The sequence below is a fragment of the Talpa europaea genome, assembly GCF_964194135.1.
Source record: "Talpa europaea genome assembly, chromosome: 2".
Taxonomy (NCBI): domain Eukaryota; kingdom Metazoa; phylum Chordata; class Mammalia; order Eulipotyphla; family Talpidae; genus Talpa; species Talpa europaea.
In genome coordinates, this window is record NC_140068.1 from 61,811,402 (window position 1) to 61,835,448 (window position 24,047).

The 24,047-nt window shown below is 35.2% G+C and overlaps 1 protein-coding gene across 3 annotated transcripts in view; it reads left to right on the forward strand.

Annotated features, from left to right (window-relative positions):
* The window catches only part of UBE3D (ubiquitin protein ligase E3D), a gene marked incomplete at its 5' end in the record, with an annotated part of 63,018 nt that overhangs the window by 27,425 nt on the left and 11,546 nt on the right, over positions 1-24,047 (forward strand). For all 3 annotated transcript variants that reach the window (XM_084228548.1, XM_084228549.1, XM_084228550.1), the window contains 3 exons: positions 2,243-2,312; positions 3,207-3,315; positions 4,831-4,994. In XM_084228548.1, coding sequence (XP_084084674.1) covers positions 2,243-2,312; positions 3,207-3,315; positions 4,831-4,994 — 343 coding nt within the window. The remainder of the gene's footprint in view (positions 1-2,242; positions 2,313-3,206; positions 3,316-4,830; positions 4,995-24,047) is intronic.

Genomic DNA, 24,047 nt, shown 5'->3' on the forward strand with positions numbered 1-24,047 from the left:
AAAGAAATAGCTGTTAAATGAGAATTTTATAGACAGTAACAATGCCCTGATATGAAAAATCAAGACAAAGATAAATGTACTTTTTGACAAAATTTAGGATACCTTCATCTCAAGTGGTTTTGGTTTCTATTTAAAAAAAAAAATCTTACTTTGTACCTCAAATTCTAGCAAATGATCCCAAACTGGAGGTCTAAGTTTCAAAAAGTGTTGTTAAAGTGGTAAATCTGTGGTTGACACAAAATTAACTATATAAAATATTAATATTGCTTTGTGGGATTAAAATTATAGAATTAAATTACAATGTAGCAGTTTAGTAGTTGGGATCAAAGGCATCACTTCACAATGTTTAAAATTTCCAATAACAGACTTCAAGACAGTAATGTGTAATTTGAACTTCAAGGAAAAATGCATCATCATGGCTTTTGATATGTAATAGCCTGTTCAACTGTGTATTTTTATTTTTTTGTCCTTTTCTGAGTTATATTGAGCAATTAAAAATATTTTCAGAAAATTTGCCAGGAACAACTTTCCATCTTATTAAAACAATTAAAAATTGTTTGTGTAGGGGCAGGAAGGGACAGTGCAGGTTTTCTATGACCCAGAGCAGACGGGTGAAGCAGCAGAGGTGTCCTGGAGCCCTCGGTGGCTTTTTCAGGCTTTTATTGGGATTTACCAGGCACACAGCAGGTAGGGGTGCTGGGGGGCCCAGGAGGCCTCGGGCCCCCAGCGAGTCTTCCCTCTTTCTGGGCTCTCTGGTGTTCTCTTGCGTTCTCTCCACTTCTCTCGTGGTTCTGTCTGGTTTCTGCTCTGCTCCTACTGTTTGCTCTCCTGGCATCCCCGAGACACCTTTCTTACAAGCCAAGCCTTAGCCCAGGTGTACCCACTTATGCATGCCCACACCCTACTCCAGGTGCGGCCATCAGGCATGCATTCAGGACCACAAGGATCCATCATCAATCCTAATGGCGTGAGGGCAGAAAAGCCTGATACTATTTATTTACCCTACAGTTTGGCATGCTGTTTTTAGTGATTGCATAGAATTTTGTTGCCTAAATATATAATTGTTTACTTAACTCGACCATCCTTAAATTTAATAATTGTCTATTAACATTTTGAGAATTTTTTTGGATCTTTTGTTTTCAGTAACTCCTACTATTGTAGTTACTCAACATCTGAGGAAACTAAATGACCAATTTCTACATAAGTGGCTATGACTGTGATGTAACTAATTTTTATAACCTGTGTGTGAAAAGCGCCTTGCAGCACCATACTCACTGTGGGCATGGTCTCTGAAACAACTCTGTATAATCTGAAGTTCAGGACTGTCTCCATGTAGTCATCGATGCTTTGTCTGCTTAAACTCTTTTTTTTCCTATTATATCGTTGTTCATTTTTATACAATATCTGATTTCTCTCCTCAGGTGTAGTCCCCATAAATCTCCCATCACCACATCACCCATGAACCATCACCATAGTCCCTTGTGCTTTTCCCTCCCCTGTCTTGACTTCTCTCCCCCGCCCCCTGCTGTGTGTCTCACATCTATAACTTTCCTGCTAGTTTTGTCTTTTTTCTGACCCTTTGTTCAGTTTCCCTCCTATGAGTGAAACCATACAATATATTTCTTTTTCTTTCTCATTAAAATAAGTCATTTTTGAAATGTTTTACTAAATGTTAATTTTACCAGCATGCCAGATATTCAGTTTAGAATATCATAATTTGGAACCAACATATCCACACTGTAGGGTAAGGAAAAATGTCAGGCTTTTCTGCCCTCCTGCCATCAGGATAGATGATGGATCCTTGCGGTCCTGAATGCATGCCTGATGGCGGGCACCTGGAGTAGGGTGTGGGCATAGGTAGATGAGATTCACCTGGGCTAAGACTGGGCTTTTCAGGGCGGCATCACGGGGACGCCAGCAGCAGCAGAAGCCTAAAGAGTAGCCGAGAAAGCAGCAGCAGAAGCCAAGAGAGAAGCAGAGAACACCGGAGAGCCCAAATAGAGTGAGGATTTGCTGGGGGCTGGGAGGACTGCCAGCCTCCTGGCCCCCCAGTACCCCTGCCTGCTGTGTACCTGGTAATCTAAATAAAAAACCTGCAAAAGCCACTGAGGACTCTGACGACTCTTTTACCTGGTCTGCTGGATCCTAGAAAACCTGCTCAGTGGTCCTTCCTGCCCATACACACACAAAAAAGATACTAGTGTTTGGGGACATTTTTAACTTTCTTGTTTTTTGTTTCTAGAAACGACTAAGTTTTATATGACAGAGATAATTATTCAGCCATCTGAGGGAAATTTTTCCATCATACCAAGGTACCAAGCAAATTAAATGTATTCTGTAATTTCAAATGTAGGGAAAGAAGTTCAATTTGTTATTTGGGAGTTCATTTTACTTTATATCTCTTTTTATTTGAAAAGGTAAAAATAAAAGCTTTGAGAACAGCTTTTAGATTTTAAACTAAACCACATAAAAACCTTGAGAATTTAATTTTCACTTGCTTCTGTAATAGTATAGACAGATGCATCCATATAAATATTAATTTTCAAAGTCCTTTGTGCTTTTTTCTATGTGCCGAATGTCCAAAGTCTTATAGCCTAATTGTCAGTGGGTGTGTGTGTGTGTGTTAATGATACTTAGCAGTAAAACCCATTAGTGTGTCTCTGAATCCTTTTAGTTTGCAAATGAGTTAACTGTTACATATTTTTACTTCAGTTTATAATATCTAAACATTTTGGCAATCTGGATATATCCTTAAACACTATCCTTTTGTAAATATTTTAATTCTGTACCTCAAATCTGACATTTAGAGGGATACAAATGGAAAACATTGTTGATAATATTGTTTCATGTTTGGGAGGAAACATTTAAATTTCTGTTAAACTTAGATATTCACTATTTAATTTGTTATAACACAGATAAATATGGCTAATTGGACATAATATTTTTTATTCTATAGGGGAAATAAATAGGTTTGGGGTAGAAAAAATATTAAAGAATTGGCGAATAGATTATCAGAAGGATAAAACAAACAAACACTTTAAAGTTTATTAAAATTCACATTAACACTACTCTGAGAGAATGAGCTGTGGATAAAAGTGTGGCATATTCATCCCTCTGCCTTTCAGGTACCCTGGGTATTTTGACTACCTTGTCTGTTCCAATTATTGTGAGAGGCCCATTGTGAAAATTGATTTCTGTTCAAACAGGTCTCAGTTTGTACAGAGCATTATCACCCAGTGTCTGGTGGAAATCTCCTCTGCGAGAAGCACTTTTAGATTCACTATTCAAGATGAAGATGGCAAGGTGTATATCTTGGTGAGAAATTATTTCACCCAGCTTTTCGTAGTCTAGTAATCCAGAATCTCAAAAATTCTTTAGTCTTTGTCATTATTTTCTTTTCATTCTCAGGTTTAGCAAGTAAGTGATCAAAAATAGCTTCATTCATAAATAAAAACTTCCTTAATTTAATAATAGGCTGTGAAGTGCCTCTCTACTAGGTACTGGGGAAATAGAAATAAATCCTGATTCTTGGTCTGGAGAAACTGACACCTCAAAATAAGGTTTACACTCTCAGTTTTTGATGGCTTTTCTTGGTCAGTATAACGCAATCTCTTTCTCACTTTTTCTTTCCATTTGATACTCATTTAAAATATATCCCATTGCTTCTGTGATAGGAACACTTTAACACAAGATATCCTTAGAATTTGTTCATCTTTCCTAACTGATGCTTTACACTAACTTAAACGTTGATTAGCAACTTCCCTTTTCTCCCTTCCTTTGTCCCTGGCAACTACAATTCTACTCTGTGTCTGTGAATGATTATTTTAGATACCTCCTATAAGTGGAATCTTGCAGTATGTGGTCCTTTAGTATCTGGCTTTTTTTGTCACTTCACATAATATACTCAAGGTTCATCTATGTTGTTGCACACTATTGGATTTCCTTCTTACAAGCTGAATAATTTTCCATTGTATTTTTAGCATATTTTCTTTATCCATTGATGGACATTTTGATTGTTTCTATGGTCTTGGCTATTGTAAATTTCCCTACAATGATTATTTTTTGACTAAAGTTGGTACTACATGCACCTTATTGTCTAAAATCAGTTTTAATTTTCTTTTGTTGGAAGGTTTTCAAGTTACAAATTTTCAAGAAAATTAGGAGTAGGAATTTTTTAAACCTTCTACCAGTTCATAATTTAAAAAAAATATTATAAAAGTAATATATTCTTGAAAGACATTTCAAACATGAAGTACATTAAATAACGGTGGTCCCCTCATTTTGTCTCCTCTCCTGGCCTGCTGTATCATTCTATGTGGAGGTAATCACCATTAATAATCTGATATGTATACTGCTACAGTTCCCCCATATCTTTATACCTCTATATGTATATATATTCACAAGTACTTGTTTGTAAAAACCCAGGATGGTGTAATTAGTATTAGTCTTCAACATGCTTCCTATAACATTGTACATGAGGATTGTTTCTTGTTAGTGTAAATATAGATTGAACTCTTTAATGGCTAGGATTCCATTTTCCAGCTAAGAAAGATAGTACTATGATGAAAATGATCTTTGGACATGTATTTAATTCTTCTTTAAAAGCTTTTTTTACTTTATGTTGTTGGTTGTTCTGCAGAAGATATACTTTGAAAGACTTACCCTACTTAAAAATCATGTATGTAATTCTACATTTTTTCCCCTGGTATTTTATAATTGTGTTTTGGGGTTTTTTTGTTTTTTTGTTTGTTCGTTTTTTTGAGCAGTGGTTTGAGATATCGATATAATAGTGATATCCTTATACTTGTACTTTGTTCTCTATCCCTTTAGCTATGGCTTTTGAACTCTGACAGTTTGGTGATTGACTCTTTTGGAAATTCTAAAAGTATGAAAAAATTCCCCCTGTTGGAAAACATATTGAAGGCAGATTCCAGTTCTGCTTGGAATGCTGTCAAGGTCCTCTACCAACCATGCATCAAAAGAAGAAACGAAAAGTAAGTGTCCTTCCTTTTCTCATTCCATATGATTTATTTCTGTTGCCATATTGGCATTGAGAAATTAATGAATTAAATGGTACTGTATTACTTTCCTATTTGAAACTTCTAGAACTCATACTGCTAAATATTATGTTTTCAAAGTGGATTGAATTATTACAGGTGACTTATACTAATGTGCAGAAAATTCACTTTTACTGAAAATAATTGGTTCTTTTCCTGTAATCTTAGCTGTCTGTACATATGACTGCAGGACTAAATTAGGTGTCAAGCATTCAGGATACAATAGTGAACAAAACAAAGTTCCTGACTCCTGGAGTTTCATTTTAGCAGGAGGAAGGTAGACCATGAACAAAACAGACCAAAAAAAAAAAAAAAAAAATCAAAGCTAAATGACTTTTGCTATGAGTTGTTACTCATCTCAGGTTTTCTAGTTCATTTAAATCTCAAGTTACCCTGTAGAGTATCACCCCCTTTTAAAGCTAGAGCACTAAGACTTGGGTACTAAATTACTGTAGTAAAATCGAAAGCAAGGTTAGTAGTTGGGGAGTGATAGAATGGGTGTAGAGATGGTCATTTTATATTGAAATGTTAAGGAAGATTCCTCAAATAATATATTTAAGTGGAACACATGAAAGAAGTGAAAGAGTGAGCCATATCTGAGGGAAGAGCATTCCTGGCAGAAAGAACAGAAAATATTCTTATTTGAATAGATTGGAAGTTTATGTTTGTCCTGTTCTCTCAACTGGGTTTAATCAAATGTGTACTAAGAATAGAAAGATCCCAGTCATTTTTTGGGAAATAAATAAAATTTTAAAATTCTTTGCTTTGCTTTTTTGAATCATGCAAGCAGCACAAATCATAAAATCTTCAAGCAGTAAAGCTATACATATATCAATAGTATGAAAGAACTCTCTCATGTCCCTATCTAGAAGTAAAATGTATGTGTTTATTCTTCAAATAATTATTCTAATTATTTTGCATCTTAACTTGTATAGTTCATGTTTTTACACACACACACGCACACACACGCACACACTCTCTGTTTTTGAGTCTCTTCCCGGGGTGGCCTTTCTGGGCATTTTATGAAATGGATACACTGTAAGTAATGAATAATTTTCTTATTGATAGATATTTAGGTTATTACTTTTTTGCTGCTATAATTACTATTGCATTGTGTGTTATATAATTGTTTTGTGATTATGTGTAAGTTTTTTAATAAGAGGGATTTCTAGAAATTGAATTACGGCATAAGGGGTAGGACATTAAAAATTTGATAGATATTATAAACTTGTTTTGCGAAAAGGTTTTGTAAATTTTTACTTCCATCTAAAGATTCTATAAGCACCCATTTCCCTTCACCCTCACTCAAACTGCCCAAATTTTAATATAAAGACTTCTATATTCCTCTTCTTTGTTTGAAATGTAGATTTATGAAAGAGGTGTGCTAAATCTTGACTTTAATTTTGGGAAAGTTATTTTGTTCTGATTTTAATGCCAGTTTTCACATTATATATTTTGAAACTATTATTAGGTACATAAACATTTATTACATGACAGTTTGACTAATTGCATATTTTATAAGTAGGAATTTTATTCTCTCATTTGATACTATTTTCCTTTAACTTGCCTGATGTTAATATTACTAATGTCCAAATTGATATCCAAAAATAAGTTTAATAATTTCAGTTTACTTGTTGTAATAATTTCTTTTGTTGTGCTTTTCCTCCTGCTACTGTTTGACTGTGTCACTCAAAAGTAAGGGAGTAATTTTGCAGGTTGGGTAAGGTGAGGTACTTTTGTCTTTTAAGGACATAAGTTTCTTTCTTTTGGGGCATGACTAAGCAAACTGTAGACTCCCTGGCATATTTTTGGACACGGAGTGGTACATTAACTATTTTAATCCAATTGGCTGAATTTTTTTTTCCAGGGAAATGTGTATTGCCAGATGGAGATCTAAAAGAGGAAAATAGCAAATGTAACTTTGGTCTTATTTCCTTGAGGACGTACGAAAAAGTGGAATGTAATATTTTTAGAATGTTCTTTCTTTCTAGCAAAAGACACGCATCTCTTAACATTTTGAAATCTATTGTTTTTTAAACCTCCTGCCCCCGACCCACAGTTACCCTGAAACTTGCATTCTTTATTTTGCATATCAGAGTTTTGATCCTAAGTATTAACTTCTTAGGTTTGGTCTCTAAATTAACTTCTGCCTTTTACTTCTGCTAATTCAACAATTACCATATGGTCTCATAGTCTTTAAGTTGAAGGTGATTTTGTGCTTTAGGGACATTTGGTAATAATCTGGATACATTTTTGGTTGCAAAAGTTTTCTAATTTCTTAATATCCTGAACAACACTTGTTTTTTTTTTTTTTTTTGGTTTATTTTTTTTTTATAGTGACCATTTTAATAGGTTTGAAGTGGTACCTCACTGTGGTTTCGATTTACATTTTTTTTTCTGATGATTGGTGATATTGAACATCTTTCATTTAGTTGTTGATCATTTGTGTATCTTCCTTGGAGAAATATCTGTTTAAGTACTTTGCCCATTTTTAAATTGGATTGTCTTTTTTTGTAGTTGAATTGTAGAGGTTCTTTATATGTTCAGAAATTTACCCCTTATGACACGTAAGACCTGCAAATATAAGACATGCAAATATATTTTCTCTTTCCAAAGGTTCCCTTTTGTCTCTGTTGTGTCTTTTAACACACAAAGCCTTTAAATTTGATATAGCTCTATTTGCCTTGTTTTACTTCTGCTGTCTGTCTTTTAGTGTCATATCATAGAAATCATTTCTAAATTCTGCTTAATTTTCTTTTTTTTTTTTTTTAAAGATTTATTTATTTATTTATACAAGCACTGGGTACAGTCAGAAGCACAGGAGGGTGAGAGAATTCACCAGAGCCAGAGCGGGGAGCAAAGCAGGCAGAAGGACCAAGGTACACTGCTGAGGGGAGCAGTGGGCGGCAGAAGGGGTCTGCCCGCCGTGCGGGACCCTCCTCCGGTGGCCGGGGAGCAGCCGGGAATTGAACCGGTGCTGCAGAGGCGCGGGCAGCCTCGCAACCCAGCGCTCAACCGCTGCGCCACCAGGGAGGCCCAATTCTGCTTAATTTTCATGCTCCACAGCTGATGTGGCAGAGAGTATCTATCATTGCCTAAAATTAAAATGTTATCAAACCCTAAAGAGTCATATCAAGTGAGTGTCTTCTACTTCCTCCCACAAGGAGCACAGAATGACACTGTCTGTACACTCTAATTAGGGGCTATGACTTTGCAGAGTACAGTAAACTTAAGTGTCGGGTATGAATGTCCAAGTCTTAAATTTTGTAAGTGAGGAAACTGAGTACCAATAAGAGAAATAAGTGCAGTTTGTCAATTCCTTGGTTGGTGAAAGAGGCAGCATTATAGCCAGGTTGTCATGATTCCAAATTCAGTGCTTTTTCATTATGTAGTCCCTTACCTTAAAATTTTAGGTCAGAAAATATCACTATAAAAATAAATTATTCTTCAAGAGCAATTCCCCTAGTAGTTTAAAATGTGTCAGCATTTTGATTACTCTCCTAAATATACTGCTTACTATCAATATATTTAGTGAATACTTAAGCATTTTAGTTTGTGGTGTCAGTAGCAAAAATTCAGATTTATAATATGTTCATATATGATCTTATATCAGAATTCAAGCATATAAATGTTTTTTCAAAAGTCTGTTGCCTTAGCCTAAGAACAGAACTCCATTGAAAGGAAATTAATCAAAAAATACAGGAAAGTAATCAGACACTTCTGGGAAAATCTAAATGCTACTTTGGAAAACACTTTTAATGCATTTGTCTGTTAGAACTATGTTGTCACCAAGATTTATTCATTTGGAGACCATTCTTCATTATGAAGCAAGCTGAGCGCACACGTCTTTGATTGTGATTGGACTAATCCCCCCATTGAGTGGACCGTGAAAATACAGTAGCCTAAATTCAAACTTGTTGTATTTGAAATCCCTATATGACCATTAACTGATTTGTAATCATTAAAGAAGTTGTTTTTTAGAGATTCCAGTCAAAGCAGTTTTCCTATGGAAAGCAGTTAATCTCTTGGGATTACTTTCCTGGGGGTAATCTGGTTTCCTTCCTCTGATGAAGGAATATGGGACAACTATAGTCCTCACCTGTGAGAGTAAAAGGGGGGAAGGGACTGGGGTTAGATAAATGAAGAGAAATGAAATTTATATGAAATGTTCTGTTACTTTTCTGAGTTTTCTAATCAGGTGTTAAGTGTTTCTATGAATAAAACCTAGAGTTTTGGTCTTAAACTTTCACATCAGAAGGGTTTGGTATTTCTTTTTCCTCCTTTTCTTTTTTCCCCTACTATACTTGGTATTGTATGTGATTCCAAAGCAAGAGAGCAAAAAAATTCTACCTAAAGGAACATGCAGTAAATTTAAAGCAACAGTGGTGATTATAAAAAATTCTTTCAAAGATCAAAATCTGCATACTTGCTGAGGAACAGATTTTCATGGAAAACAGTGTTCATTAGCTGAATTGAAGACAAAAGAAGAAAAGTGGGAAGTTCTCTCTCCTCCATTCCACCCACACCCCCGTAAAAACTGAAAAGGTCTGGGCAGAGAAAGTGTGGTTGTTTTCATATTAGTGGCTTCTAGGGAGCTTCAGTAGGCCGTTGCCCGTGGAACAGCATAGTGGGCGTGTGTGGTCATCTACCCCAGAGTGACTCCATTTAGCTGTTTAACATATTAGGTCTCTTCAGAAAGCTTTTGTTTGAAGCAACTATAAACCAGAGACACACTACAGCACGGGAGAAGGGAGTAGGATCAAAATAAGGGGAGGTGGGAGTTGTATGGGGACTAGAACCAAGATGAAAATGCATACATTGTGCAAAAATGAAAAGTGATGTAAAAAATATATAAAATAAAATTTGAAAAATTATAAAATAAAGGAAAAAAAAGCTTTTGTTTGAAAAAAGGATTCCACACCTCATGCAAAAATGTATATTTCCAGACTTCGGTGCCACGTGAACATAGTTCTGTTTATTTGGTTGATCATCCTTTTGTTGAGCTGAAATATGCCTCTAAAAACTCTTACCCAGACCTACCAAAACTTAATCTTCTATTTCTCCAGTGTTATATCTTATATTACCTCAGTACTTTTTTAAATCTAAGAAACCAAATTAACATTACCATTCACTAAATTCCTGACTTTATTAGTGGAAGATGGGGTGTATTCCACTGTCGTGTTTTCTAGTATAGCATCCAGTCTATGATACCACATTGCATTTATTTGTCATGTCTCCTCTGGTCTGTGGCAGTTTTGCAGACTTTCCTTATGTTTTCATTATTTTGACAGTTTTGAGGAATATCGGTGATGCATTTCATAGAATATCCCTTAATTTGACTTTAGCTGATATTTTTTTTCTTTGGTAGACTGAGGCTGTGGGAATGAATGCCACTGCCATTGTATTAGAAGTGCCCAGCAGCCACAGCCATCCTTGGCAATGTTCACCGATCATTTGGCTAAGTTAGTGTTGGCCGGGTTTCTTTTCTGAGAAGCTACTATTTTTCCCTTTCCACATTCTGTTCTTTGGAATCATGTTACTATGTCCAGACCACATTTAATAGAGAGAAGAGAAGATAAGCTCCACTTCCTGGAACAAATATTTGGAATTCTTGCATATGGAATATTTGTTACTTCCATTTATTTATTCAGTTTTTATCTGATGGATTGGTGTATATTTTACACCTTGTGTTCTAATCCAACTTATTTATTTATTCATTCATTTATTTATTATTCATTTTGTTGCTCAAATTGCTCCAAATCTGGCTATTGGGAACTCTTTTAATCTCATGGGAGCTTTTCACAAGCTGCCAATTTTAAATTTTTGATCATCTTCTAATTTCCTGATACTACAAAATGCTCAAAACTCATGTTTTCCCTGCCTCAGCCCTAGAATCAGCCATAGAGGAGCACTGGTACTTTTTACTGGAAAATGGAAGTGTTCCTTTCTACTGATTATTAAAATTTTAATAGATATTATCTAGTTGTTCCCCTAGAAATTTTTCTAGTTGGCACTTTTATCTTTCTTCTCATCCCTGTTCAAATACTTGATATTATCAGTTTTGCTAAGTTGGACCAAGCTGATATAATTATATCACTTTAAAATGATTGTTTCCTGATTATTGATGTGGGTGAACATCTTTCTTTGTTTACTGGCCATTTGAGCTGCTTCTTTTGTCAGTAGTCTGTTCATGTTTCTTTGCCTACTTAAGTTGTTGTCTTTGAGTCTCTGTGTCTTTGATGTTGACAGGTCTTATAGATCTGTCAATATTAATCTTACATCTGTTGGAGATTATTTACTATGTAATTTATTTCAAAATTTGCTTATTTTTTTTTAACATAGGAGCTTAAACTTTATCCTATCACAATTAAAATTAGAACTGGAAGATCTGATTTTTTTTTCATGCTTCAAGAGCTCTTTTTTCTAACATAACCATTTACTCTTTCTAAATATCTCAAGAGGTCACCTGGTAAGCAGTATTATTTGCTATTTCTCAATCCTCAGCAGTGAGCATTATTCATCTTTCTTCTTGAGAGTGTTTGCTTGGCAATCTCTTTATCTTCTTCTGGGCTCTTTGTTCTCTTCCCATTTGTTCTGTTCTTATTCTCCCTTGCCATTTCTACTTTTTCCTATAGCCTACTAATAGAACTTTCTGACTTCCTTTTTTTCCCCTTTGCTCAGTTCAGCTGTTCCCATGCTAGAAGCTCTAATCTCTGTTGCATAAAAACTTTCAAGACTACATTTCCAATCCTACCTTCAGCTCATTTCTTGGCTTGCAGCTCCATCTTGTCTTTAGGTTGTCTCTGCCAGATATCCCACGGACTTCTCAAATTCAGTATATCCAAGGTAGAAGAAACCTATTAACATTCCTGGTGAACATTTGTTTCCTCTTATTTGTATCTCTATCAATGGCGTTGTGATTCACCTATTCACTCAGGCTCAAATTCTGAAGTTGATCTTTGTTTCCTGCTCCCCCAAATTCCAACCAGTTACACAGTCAGGTCCATTCTACCTTGAAAATCTCCTTCTATTCTTTCTTTTCTGTTCATAATTGCTATCAATCTTGTTCAAGTGTTCATCACTCTTTATGTGGAGTTTATAAATGTCTCTTGAACCTATCTAAACTCTCTAATTTGAGTTCTATTTTGCAATCAGTCTGATCTTCCTGATTCTAACATTCCCCTACTTCCTTTTTCCTACCCTAAATCTTTGTTTCCTTGTATTAGTATGTGAGGTCTTCTACAACCTGGCTCAAATTTAGCTATCCTAACCCTGCCTTCTCATATAGTTGTCACCTGCTCTGTCATATCTAATCAGAATGGAATTCTTCACCTTTGCAAATGTTTACTCATCTGTGCAGATCATATACAATTGAATGTGTTTGTTAAAAGTATATAACTATCCATAGGTAGGACTCTAAGGTTTTCATTTTATCCAATATCCATATTCTTTCTGTAATCTTGATAGAAGGGAATTATGTCCACTTTTCTCATTATGTTGTTTAAGCAACATAAAATCACAATTTTCACTGGTAAAATGACTTCCTCTTGCCCATTTTATCACAGAGTTGTTTCTAAATCAGAAAAGCCAAAAGGGGAAATTGGGAAGCATAGCTTATACTAGGTTTGTTGTTTTTTATTTTTTTTAAAGATTTATTTATTTATACATACAAGAGCTGGGGTATAGGACAGAGGTGGCAGGGGAGAAGGTGTGAGTAGATTCGCCAGAGACAGAGTGGGGAACAGAGCAAGCAGATTGAAATACACTGCTGAGGGGAGCAGCAGGTGAGATAGGAGAGGTCTGCTGCACCATGTGGGTTGCTCTCTGGCTGGCTGGGGAATCAAACTCTTGCTGCAGTGGCTGGGGATAGATTGATAGTGCTGTTTTTAACCCCTGCACCACCAGGGAGGCCCCTTGTACTAGGTTTTTAAATATATCATTGAATCTTCATAACATTTCTGTAGAAAACTGCCATGATACCATGACTTATAGAAATTAAGGTTCTGTACCAATGAGGCATAGAAAAAATGTAGTGGACTCAGGATTCAAAAACAACTCTACCTTTGTAAAAAAAAATAACAGTACAAAACACAACAAAGCAAAAACAGACAATTATAAATCAGAGACATACTTCAGGGGAGGAGGCAGGAGAGGGATCAAAGGGAGGGAGGGAGGAGCACAGGGTACTGTGGTGATGGTGCACGGGTGCATTGGGTAAGGAAACTCTATGGGGCCTACACCTGAGGGGGAGGGAAGCAAACATTGTTTAAAAATGAACAATGATTCATGCTCAGCGAAATAAGCCAGAAATAAAAAGAAAAATACCGGATGGTCTCACTCATAGCAGGAATCTAGAAAACTTAAATAAGGGACCAGGAAAAAGAATAACTATATGAAAGAAAATATCAAAATCAACAAACAACTATGAACAAGAGACACTCTATGGGGGTGGGGGGGCAGGGAAAGGAGGGATTGGGGTAAAAATAAGGGGGTTGTAATTGTATGGGAAATATAAAAATAAAATTTTTTTTAAAAATTTAAAAAAATGAACAATGATGTAAAAAATATAAAAATTAATTTAAAAAATGAAAAAAAAAAACCAACTCTACCTTCAAAACCCTTGGTTATATTTTCCATGTGGGGTTTCTTGTGTCTAAAATCCCAGCCTGTGAGCAAAGATGGTGATGGAAATGTATTTATTTATATTTGGACACTTCAAATGTGTAATATCAAACCTCTTATAAGCGCCCGAGTAAGAATAACTATTCCATTATTTTTAGCTGCCTCTTGAAACCTAAACTTGGCTGTTGCTTCTAAACCCATTTCAATATCTGTTCTTTTTTTTTCCCCCCATGCTTGTTGCAAACACTAGTCCTAGTTGGCTGCCTTCAAACCCATCTTAGTGTCTTTCTGTGTTGCAGTATACCACATATGGCTTCAAAGTATCTTGATCCTTTTCAGGCTGACTAACTTCTCTCTCTTTTTCCCATTCACCTCACATAGGGACTCCTTTGCAAATGTTTTATTTTTTTCAATATTCTCCATATCAAGCTCTCATATAAGTCTCCTATTTGTTTTCTCTGGGTTTCTTTGGTGCTACTTGCAATAGCTACTCCTATGCCCACTCTTACTCTAAAACCTCTGGACCCACCTTGGTTTACCAGACACTTTACATCCAATAAAAAACATTTGATCAGTGTTTAAAAACAACTGTAACACAAACAAAATTTTAGGATAGGAAATTATTTAGAAATGCCTTGTTCTTGGCAGAATTCTTAAACGGTTATCAAGATGCTTATAAATATATTCAAGTTATTAGTTCACTTTACAAATAACTCGTTAATTATGTTCTAGAAGAGTGGAGAGAATTTACAAGATTAAAATGACCATGTTATCTTCTAATTGAAAAAGATCGGGCTGCATGATGTAGTTGCAGAAATGCATTTTTTTTAAATTTAATTATCTTACTGCCATGAGAATTTAAAACTCTGAAGTAAGAGAGTCACAGGAAAGAATCCCCAGTTTAGAATTGGAGGTGATCGGGACATTCAATAGTGAGATGATCTGAAATATGTGGGGCACTTATAAGTTGTGGAAAGACATTTGACATTTTATAACAGGAAGAATCCACGACTGGAGACAGACATGGAATCTAGTCCCAGATTTCCCATTTATTAGCTATATTGTCAGGTTAAGACCCTTCCTGGATCTTAATTTCATCATCTTTTGGGGGAGGTATTTAAAACATTCTGTATGCCACAACTTTGCTACACATAGAAGCATTTCAATGAATACTATCAAAAGGGATAAACTCATGCCATTTGCAGCAACATGGATGGCGGTACATGGGATTATGCTAAGTGAAATAAATCAGAAGGAGAAAGGCAAATATTGAATAGTATCATGTATATGTGGAACTAGAGACGCCAGACAAAGGATCAGATAAGATGTTCAGAAGGGAAGGGACGAGCAAAAAGCTGGGGGTGCGTACAATGGGCTAAGATGGTGGATTGTGGGTGCTTTGGTGATAGGAGCACTGTGGTAATGGCACCCGAAGGGGGAGAGCCTCTCCTTCCAAAATACAAACAACAATTGTAAGCCAACATTAGTTCAATTAAAAAAAATAATTTTAAAAGTGTGTGCTCTCTTTATTGGGTGTAGTTTATCATATAAACTAAAGGCTTAGTTTTCTCTTCCTCAAAGTATTTTATTTTTTAAAGATTCATTTATGCATACAAGAGCTGGGATACAGGCCAGAGGTGCAGTGGGTGAGAGGATCCACCAGAGACAGAGTGGGGAACAGAACAGGCAGGTTGACTGAAGTACACTACTGAGGGGAGCAGAGGGCAAGATAGGAGAGGTCTGCTTCGCCATGTGGGTTTCTCTCTGGCCTCCTGGGGATCGAACTTGTGCTGCAGAGGCTGCGGATTGCTTCATAGTGCGGTGCTTAACCCCTTGCGCCACCAGGGAGGCCCTTCCTCAAAGTATTTTAATAAAAGTGACAGATTCAGTTCACTAGACAGTCTCTTAAGTCCCTGTAAAACTTTTCTGCTTAGAGATAAAAAAGATAATGTAAATCATAATTTTTTACTTTCAGAGTCTCAATGTTTAGTCTTGCAATCTGAATAATTACATAAAAGCACTAGAAGGTTTACATTCTATGTCTTATGATAGGCATAAGCAAGAGGCTTTCAAATTCAGTCTAATTAAGAAAAATTTTGGAGAACACAGCATTTGCTCCAAGACTTAAGCAATGGAAAGATAATGGGGACAGGAGGTTAAAAAGGAGATAAGTACACAGGTGGAAATTAAAAGATCTATTTCCCAAAATGTATTTCAAATGCTATTAAAATTTTTTTTTTTGTGGGTGAATAAAGATGCCATAATCAAATAATAGTAAATGAGATTGCTGCTTTGCTACAATTGTTGCCTATTGTTATCAAACAAATTTGTGAATCAGTGGGCTCAGTAAACTTATATATTGGAATTTTTGTCTGCCTTACTCTCCGGTGTGCTTGGTTCCCAGGATAGTAGTTAGAAGTAAGTTGGCTTGTGAAGAATGACAACTACTGGATCTTTTTTTTAAAGATTTATTTATTTATGCATACAAGAAGTGGGGTACAGGCCAGAGGTGCAAGGTGGGGGGTGAGGGGATTCACCAGAGAGAGATTAGGGAACAAAACAGGCAGACTGACTGAAATACACTGCTGAGGCGAGCAATGGGTGAGACAGGAGAGGTCTGCTTCACCTTGTTGGTCATCTCCCTGTCCAGGGATCGAACTCGTGCTGCAGTGGCTGCGGATAGCTTCATAGTGCTGACACTTAACTCCCTGCGCCACTAGGGAGGCCCCAGACAGCTAATGGATCTTGATGCAAGTGCTACGCATCATTGTGCCCATGTCCCATACAGGAGGAAAAAAGGTAGAGAAGTAATCAACTGTCCCAAAGCCATCATCCAGCTCACACTTCCTTTGCAAAAGTCAGTTTCTCCTGCTTTATTTTCCTCTCCCTAAAGAATGCAGATGTTTTCACAAAGACAGACTAAATACAGATCCCATGTCTTTACTTTGGAGACATGACCTATAAATGTTAGAGGGCTTATTTGACATCTTGGAATATTTATATAAACTCTGTGCATGTTTGCACTGAAATTATTGAAACAAAACAAAAGAAAAATATTTCAATAAAACATTTTTGACTTACAACTTTTTTTTTTACAGGAAGACCTTAATTTTATTTTTATTGATGCACGTGGGACTTTTGCAGATGACACTAATTAATGCTAATTAATGCTAATATGACTTGTACATATTATTCTCTGCAACCATATTGATTACACCTGGCAGCACTACCACCTGAGACTGTGTATTTGTCAGGTTTATAGGTAATCAGAGCTTTGGTGAAAAAATCTTAAGGGAAAATTTTAGAAGTTGGGAATTTGGGAAATGCTCCAGAGAAGATAGTTTCTTTTTCAGCTAGTTTGAAAAGTAAATCTTAATTGATTAGGGGCTGCAGTACTGTTGTTCTTTTTTATTTTAAAGTTGGTAAATCTTAATAAAATTTATTCTTATATAAAAATCTTTCTTTGCCAAAATATTTTGGGGAAGAAGGTAATTCATTTCTAAGAATTAAATAACTAAACATTCTATATATTTAGATATTTCTAAAAATCACTAGCTACCAGGTTCACAGTATTATTATGAAAAATAGTCTGATCCTTGATTAACTCAGTGAGTCAGTATCAGGTATTTATTTAATAAGTATGGTATTAGGAATAATGAGGTATTCCAAGGAGATTAACTATAATCCCACCTTCTTGGTATCACTGGTTACTTGAAGTTGTTGATGGTTTTAAAATATGGCCACAATCAACAGGCACATGAAATAATTCTCATTGTCACTTTTTATCAGGGAAATGCAAATCAAAACCACCTCACACCTGTTTAGAATGACCCATATAAAAAGCCAGAAACAGTAAGTGTTGGGGAGGGTGTGGAAAAAAACATACAATGTTGGTGGGAATGTAGGTTGGTCTAACTCCTGTTGAAAACAATATGGAGGTTCCTTAGACTATTAAAAACAGATCCCCCACGTGGTTCACCAGTTCTACACCTAGGTATCTCTGAAGAATGCAAAACAAAAAACAAACAAACATACTAATTCTAAGGGATATGTATATACCTCTATGTTCATTACAGCACTATTTACAATAATTAAGTTATGGAAACAACCTAAATGCCCAATGACAAATGAGTGAATTAAGAGGATGTGATATGTATCCACAATGGAATACTAGCCAGCTATTAAAAAAATTGATAAAACCTTTCTGTTTTTAACAACATGGATAGAACTGGATAGGCATTGTGTTAAGTGAAGTTAGGAGAAATCCAAATCCCAGATGATTTCACCCATATGTAAAATAGAGAAAAACAAAACAAAAGAACAGTCAAAAATTAAACCAAAATGAACCTTAGAAATCCAACTAGAATTGAGGCCACTGGAGGGCACGGGTGAAAGGTTGGGATCACCAGGACCCCACAGACTCTGCTGGAGGACTATGGGTACATTGGTAGTGGGTGTGGTGTGGTAACACACTTCTGAAGAGGTGTGAACCTGTACTTCTAAATCATGAGTTGTAACCCAAAGTTACTGCAATTAAAAATAACACAATAAAAATTAAAATCTGAGTCATGCAGAAAAGTAAAAAAATAAATTATGGCCACAAATCTTTTATTCCGCCCTTTAAGAAGTAAAGCTTAGTTCCCCTGTCACTTTGGTGTCACCTGGACTTGGTGGCTTCTAGCGAAATAGAATGAACTAGATGCGACAGAATATAAATTCTGGGAGTAGGTCGTAAAATGCCATGGACCTCTCCATGCTCTGGTCTCTGGTCACTTGTCCTGGGGGAATCCAGCTACCAGTTGGAGGATGCTGCAGACCAGTCCGAGCCTCCTCATGATTGATGATTATAGATCCCCACTGACATCTCGAATGCAACCTCAGGAGAAACGCTGAATTGGAGCCACTGATCTGATTCTAAATTTCTGTCCCACAGAAAATGTGAGATGTTTGTTTTAAGCTGCTGTGTTACAGGGTTGCTCTATATAATAATAGATAAATAATTGAAGAGGTAAGACAGAAACCTGAAGGCCTTGGCTTATTGCCCTCACCTCCAACAAATTTCAGGGTAGCTTTGAGCAATAAAAAGGGATAAAAAAATAGTATAAGTTATATGAGTTTTTTTTCTTGGTAAATATTCAAAGCTTTCCCTCAGTTTCTAAAAGCATTTTTGTGTTTTATTAAGGGGAAATAGAGGAGCAGGGCTCAGAGAAATAGAGAAGGTTCATAATGGGAAACATCTCATATAAGTAATTGGGGCATATTTGCTGCTGAAAATTGGAATTGGAGAATTGGAATTTAAAAAGACTTTACACAGTTATATGTGGAAGTTCTCTTTTGAAATTTGCTTGCTTACTTTAGATCAGGGGTGGACAAACAATAGCCAGCAGGAAAACTCCAGGACCCTCAATTTCTCTTGCTTTTATAAGTAACATTTTATTGAAACACATTTGTAAACATATTGTCTATAGGTGTTTTTGCCTTATAACAACAGAGTTGAGTAGTTGTGACAGATGTTCCACAAGCCTAAACTATTTACTATCTGATCCTTTGTCCTAAAGTTTGTTGACCTTTACTTTTGAACATTGAGGTGGGATTAGCATTCTTGTGGCATAAAAGCAGTAGCTAAAATGCATCTTTCTAACAGAGGAGTGAACAAACTTACATATCATTTAGCAGGCTCACTTACATGTATGCAGTGCATTAACACTTACTCTCCAAACCTCACAGGAATAATTGCAATCCTGGTCTGAGGAGGAAGTGGCTATCTGGACAACTTCCTAGAAAAATGAAATTTATAGAGTGAGGGCAGGGGTTCATGATTTTAGATCAGAGGTGAAAACCACAGGGGCCTTAAGCTGTTTACAGCCTCATTAGCCATGAAAGATATGAGTAGGAAAGGCCTGCTCTACTTTATTACCATAAAGAAGCTCTTGCTTTCTCTATATTTGTCTTGACTTGATATTTTCCTCTTTTACTGGAAGAATCTTGTACAGTTGATCTATAAATGATACATACATTATAATGAAATAAGTTTTTTGAGTACTGGATTCTAGTTTAATTCCTTTCCAATTCCACTTTGGATATTGTCGTGTATGTTCTTGTCACTAAGAGTTACTGATTGCTTTTTCTAGATAAATGTGATACTCAGTTTAGTATTGGGCTTAATTCTGTGACTTCAGGTCTGATTCTATTTTCATGCAATTTGTCTACAGTTGATTTTGCTTTGTACTTTGGTTTCAACATGCTAAATGTTTATCCCTTAATATCTAAAGACATTTCTAAGATTTTAATAATACCTAGTTTAAAGAGGGATAGGAAGGATATGGCAATAGTAGATCATTTCAGTGTTTTGTGATATCTTTTTGTCTTATTTCTGCTGTCACTACTTGGTACTCAGTATCCAGCTTCAGGTTTGATATACACAAGCATATTTGTTATTACACTATGCAAATATTTTTTTCTTTTTTACTGGACCCCCACCAGCAAAAAGATTACAACTCACTGAAGGGTCAGATAATAGTTAACTTTTTTTTTTAGCAATAAAGTACTTTTTAATTAAAGTATGTGCTTTTTTGTTAGCCATCATACTATTGCACACTTAATAGATTATAGTATAATGTAAACATAACTGTTTTACACTTTAGGACAAAAAAATTTGTGTGACTCGCTTTTTTTACAAAATTTACTTTATTATGGTGGTTTGGCACTGAACCTGCAAACATCTACAAGGTGTGCCTCTACTCATATAGACCTCATGTGAACTCTGCCTGATGACCTCAGCAAGGAGGAACAATTACCAAATGCATCTCTAGTCAAAGCTAATTGTTTAAGAGTTCTTGTCTATATTTCTAGTTATATCAGTAAAAGAATATTTGCTTTCTCAGAAGTTATGCTTCAGCGAGGGAGCAGTCTCTCAAAGAGCTTTAGCTAATTCCCTGAGAGTTCTGTAATGAACTCTTATATAATGTAATGAACATATATCTTATTCCCAGTTTTTAGTAAACCTTATCATATTGTTGTATTTATGATTGAAAGATAGATAAAAACATTAATGCAATTAGAACTTCATCTGAATGTATTCTGTTTTGTCCTTTCCCATGGGAATGGAAAAGTTTGTTGTTTATTATTGTCATGCATACTTTTATAAATAAGGTTGTATACTATTGATCACCATGCATACTTTCATTAAATATAAATACAAAGATTAAACATTCTTAATCTGCATGTTTTAAGTACCATATAAATAAACACTGTCATGTATTTTTGCAACTTACTTTTTTTTCACTTACTGTGTTTTTAAGACTTTTCCAAGTTGATACTTGTATTATTTTAATTGTTATAAAATATTTTTTGTCAGTATATACCACAGCTTATTTATCTGTTATTCTTTCAGTTGACGTTTAAATTATTTTTTTGTACTACAAATAATGTGGCATTGAGCATTCTTGTTCATATCTTGTTGTTAACATATGTGAGCTTTTCTCTTTAAGAAGTGCAATGACTGGGTCATAGAATACATCTTTAACATTATTAGGTAATTCCAAAGAGCTTTCCAAAGTAGCTATAAGAATTTACACCAACACCAGCCTTACAAACTTTACTTTTGCTTTCACATCATGGTGAACACATGCAAATTTTGTCAATTCTGTATTTTGTTATTATAAACACCACATTCCTAATAAGTAGTATGATTGAGCTTTGGATTTATTTTTAAATTTTTTACTTTTTAAAATTGTGTATTTTTTACTTTTTAAATTTGTGTATTGGCGATATTGGCCAATGTAATTAAGTTAGAGAAAGTAAGTATAGGCACAGAATTGGAAAGGAAGAAATAAAACTCTTTATTTCAGGATGATATGATAATATATCAGGAAACCAAAAAAATCCATGAAAAAACTACCACAAACAATAAGATAATTTATTAAATTCATAAGTTATACAAAGACTATGTTTTTTCATATGGAACATCACATAGAGTATCTGATGAAAGACAATACCTATTTACACTAGAAAAAAATAAAAGAGAAAATAGACATTTCTAACGCTTATATAAGGAAAATTTTAAGCTACTCCTTGCAGAAACTACAAATGTCATTAAGCTGATGGAATATATATCATATGCTTGGATAAGAAGGTTAACCAAGACATAGCATAAAATGTCAGTTATCCTTTGTTAATATATAAACCTAACAAAGCTCAATAAAAATATCATCATATTTTGTTATGTTTTATTTTCCACAAGACAAGTTGACTATAAAGTTTATTTGGAAACAATCAAGAATTGTTAGGAAAAGCTGAAAAAATAAAAGAACTCATAGGAGGGGCTAGCACTGCCAGATATTAAAATATATTATTAAGCTTCTATAATTAAAATTGTATGATACTGAATTCAAGACCAGACAGATCTTTGGAAAGCAACAAAAATAGACCTGGTAAATGAGTGGGGGGGAGAGGGGTGGCAGGGAATCAAGTATTTATCCTGTCTTTCCTCTCTGAACTGTATCTCAAAGTAACCAAATAAATGATATAGGCAAGTTTCCTTTTTTATAGAAGGAATGTAGCTGATAAATGAAAAAGAAATAATAGAATTGGTATATCAGTATTTCCTGACCCATCATGAAATAATGGAACTTTGAAATGATTGTCTGTGGACACTAGTTCCACAAAAAGACGAGAGAAGCAGGTTGATTATACGCTTTCTGACATAAGTGTATAACCCTACACATGAAGTAATCTTCTCCAAAGCATCAAACCTGACCAAATCTCTAGATCTAAATTTCAGTTTATAGGAAATGCAGGTGACAAGAACCTCTGAATTTATACCATCAGGTTGCAATTAGGAAAATTTAGAAAATCTATTGGACAAAGAATCTGGTTTCTTCAACAAAAAATTAACAAGGAAAAAATATGGAAGTATTTACAGATTAAAGGAAATGTAAGATTTATCAATCACTTTTAATGTGTGGTCTTTATATGGATTTCAATTTAAGCAAACCAAAAAGAAATCTTAGAATAGTTGAGGGTATATGAATATTTGATGAGCTTAAAGATTTATTGTTTTTTATTAGGTATGATAATATTGTGGATATATTTTAAAATGTGTCCTTATATTTTAGAATATATGCTGAGGTATTTGCAGATGAAATGATAGTGTTTATGGAATTTATCTTTAAAAATCCAGGGATTTTTTTTATTTGGTGGGGAATAATGAATGAGAATGTATAATCTGGGTGATTGGGATATGGGTGTTCATTACACTAGTCTGTCTACTTTTGTATATCTTTCAAATTTTTGACACCACCCCTTTTAAAATTTAGGTTAAATAATTTTCATTAAAAAATGGAGTTAATTTCAACAGAATACGTATTATTTTTTTCCTCTTGAGGAATAAAAATAAAATATTTTATGTGTCCTATCATGCTTTAGAAAGCCATAATAGGCCTTCACTAAAGGAAAAAATGATAGTTCTCAACTTACAAATGATTGTGTTCCAAAAGTTTCTTTCTAAAGAAATTGTTAGGACTAGATGGATGTTTTTTATAGACACTACATTATATATATCAAACTATATTATAAATATAAACAGCCTTGCAGGTCAGCCCACAAAAAACTGTAACAATGTAATATAATCTACGAAGTAGATGAGGTACTGAAGATTTACTACAGGTAAAATTAAATAATTTTTCTAAGATAATACTTTCTTAATTGAATTCAAAACTCCAAGAGATGAGTGACTTCCCCACTTCTGGTCTCATGATACTCCTGGATCATGTAGTTGCCATATACTTTGAATCTTATTGTACACTAATGATCCTGATAGGACTTTTTTTTTTTAAGATTTATTTATTTATACAAGCACTGGGTACAGTCAGAAGCGCAGAAGGGTGAGAGAGTTCACCAGAGCCAGAGCAGGGAACAGAACAGGCAGACTGACGAAGTACACTGCTGAGGGGAGCAGTGGGCTGCAGGAGAGGTCTGCGTGCCATGTGGGACCCTCGCCTGGTGGCCGGGAATTGAACCGGCGCTGCAGAGGCTGCGGGCAGCTTCACAGCCCAGCGCTCAACCACTGCGCCATCGGGGAGGCCTCCCTGATAGGACTTTTTAATACATGGTCACCAGGTAGAAACACTACCAGGGTAAGGAGGCTTGTCCATGTGATATGAGGAAATGAAATGGTAATAAATGGGGAATGTTTAATTTAGGGGAAAATAGGAGAAAGTGTTAGATATCAGATTTTCCTGAAGAAGGCAGTTCTGATGAGTATGTTTCATGCACTAGGTTCAGTGAATCTTGCTCTCACTAGAGTGTCTTCCTTCCTTCCTTCCTTTTTTTTTTTTGGCAAAGAGCATACAACTGCACATTAGGAAT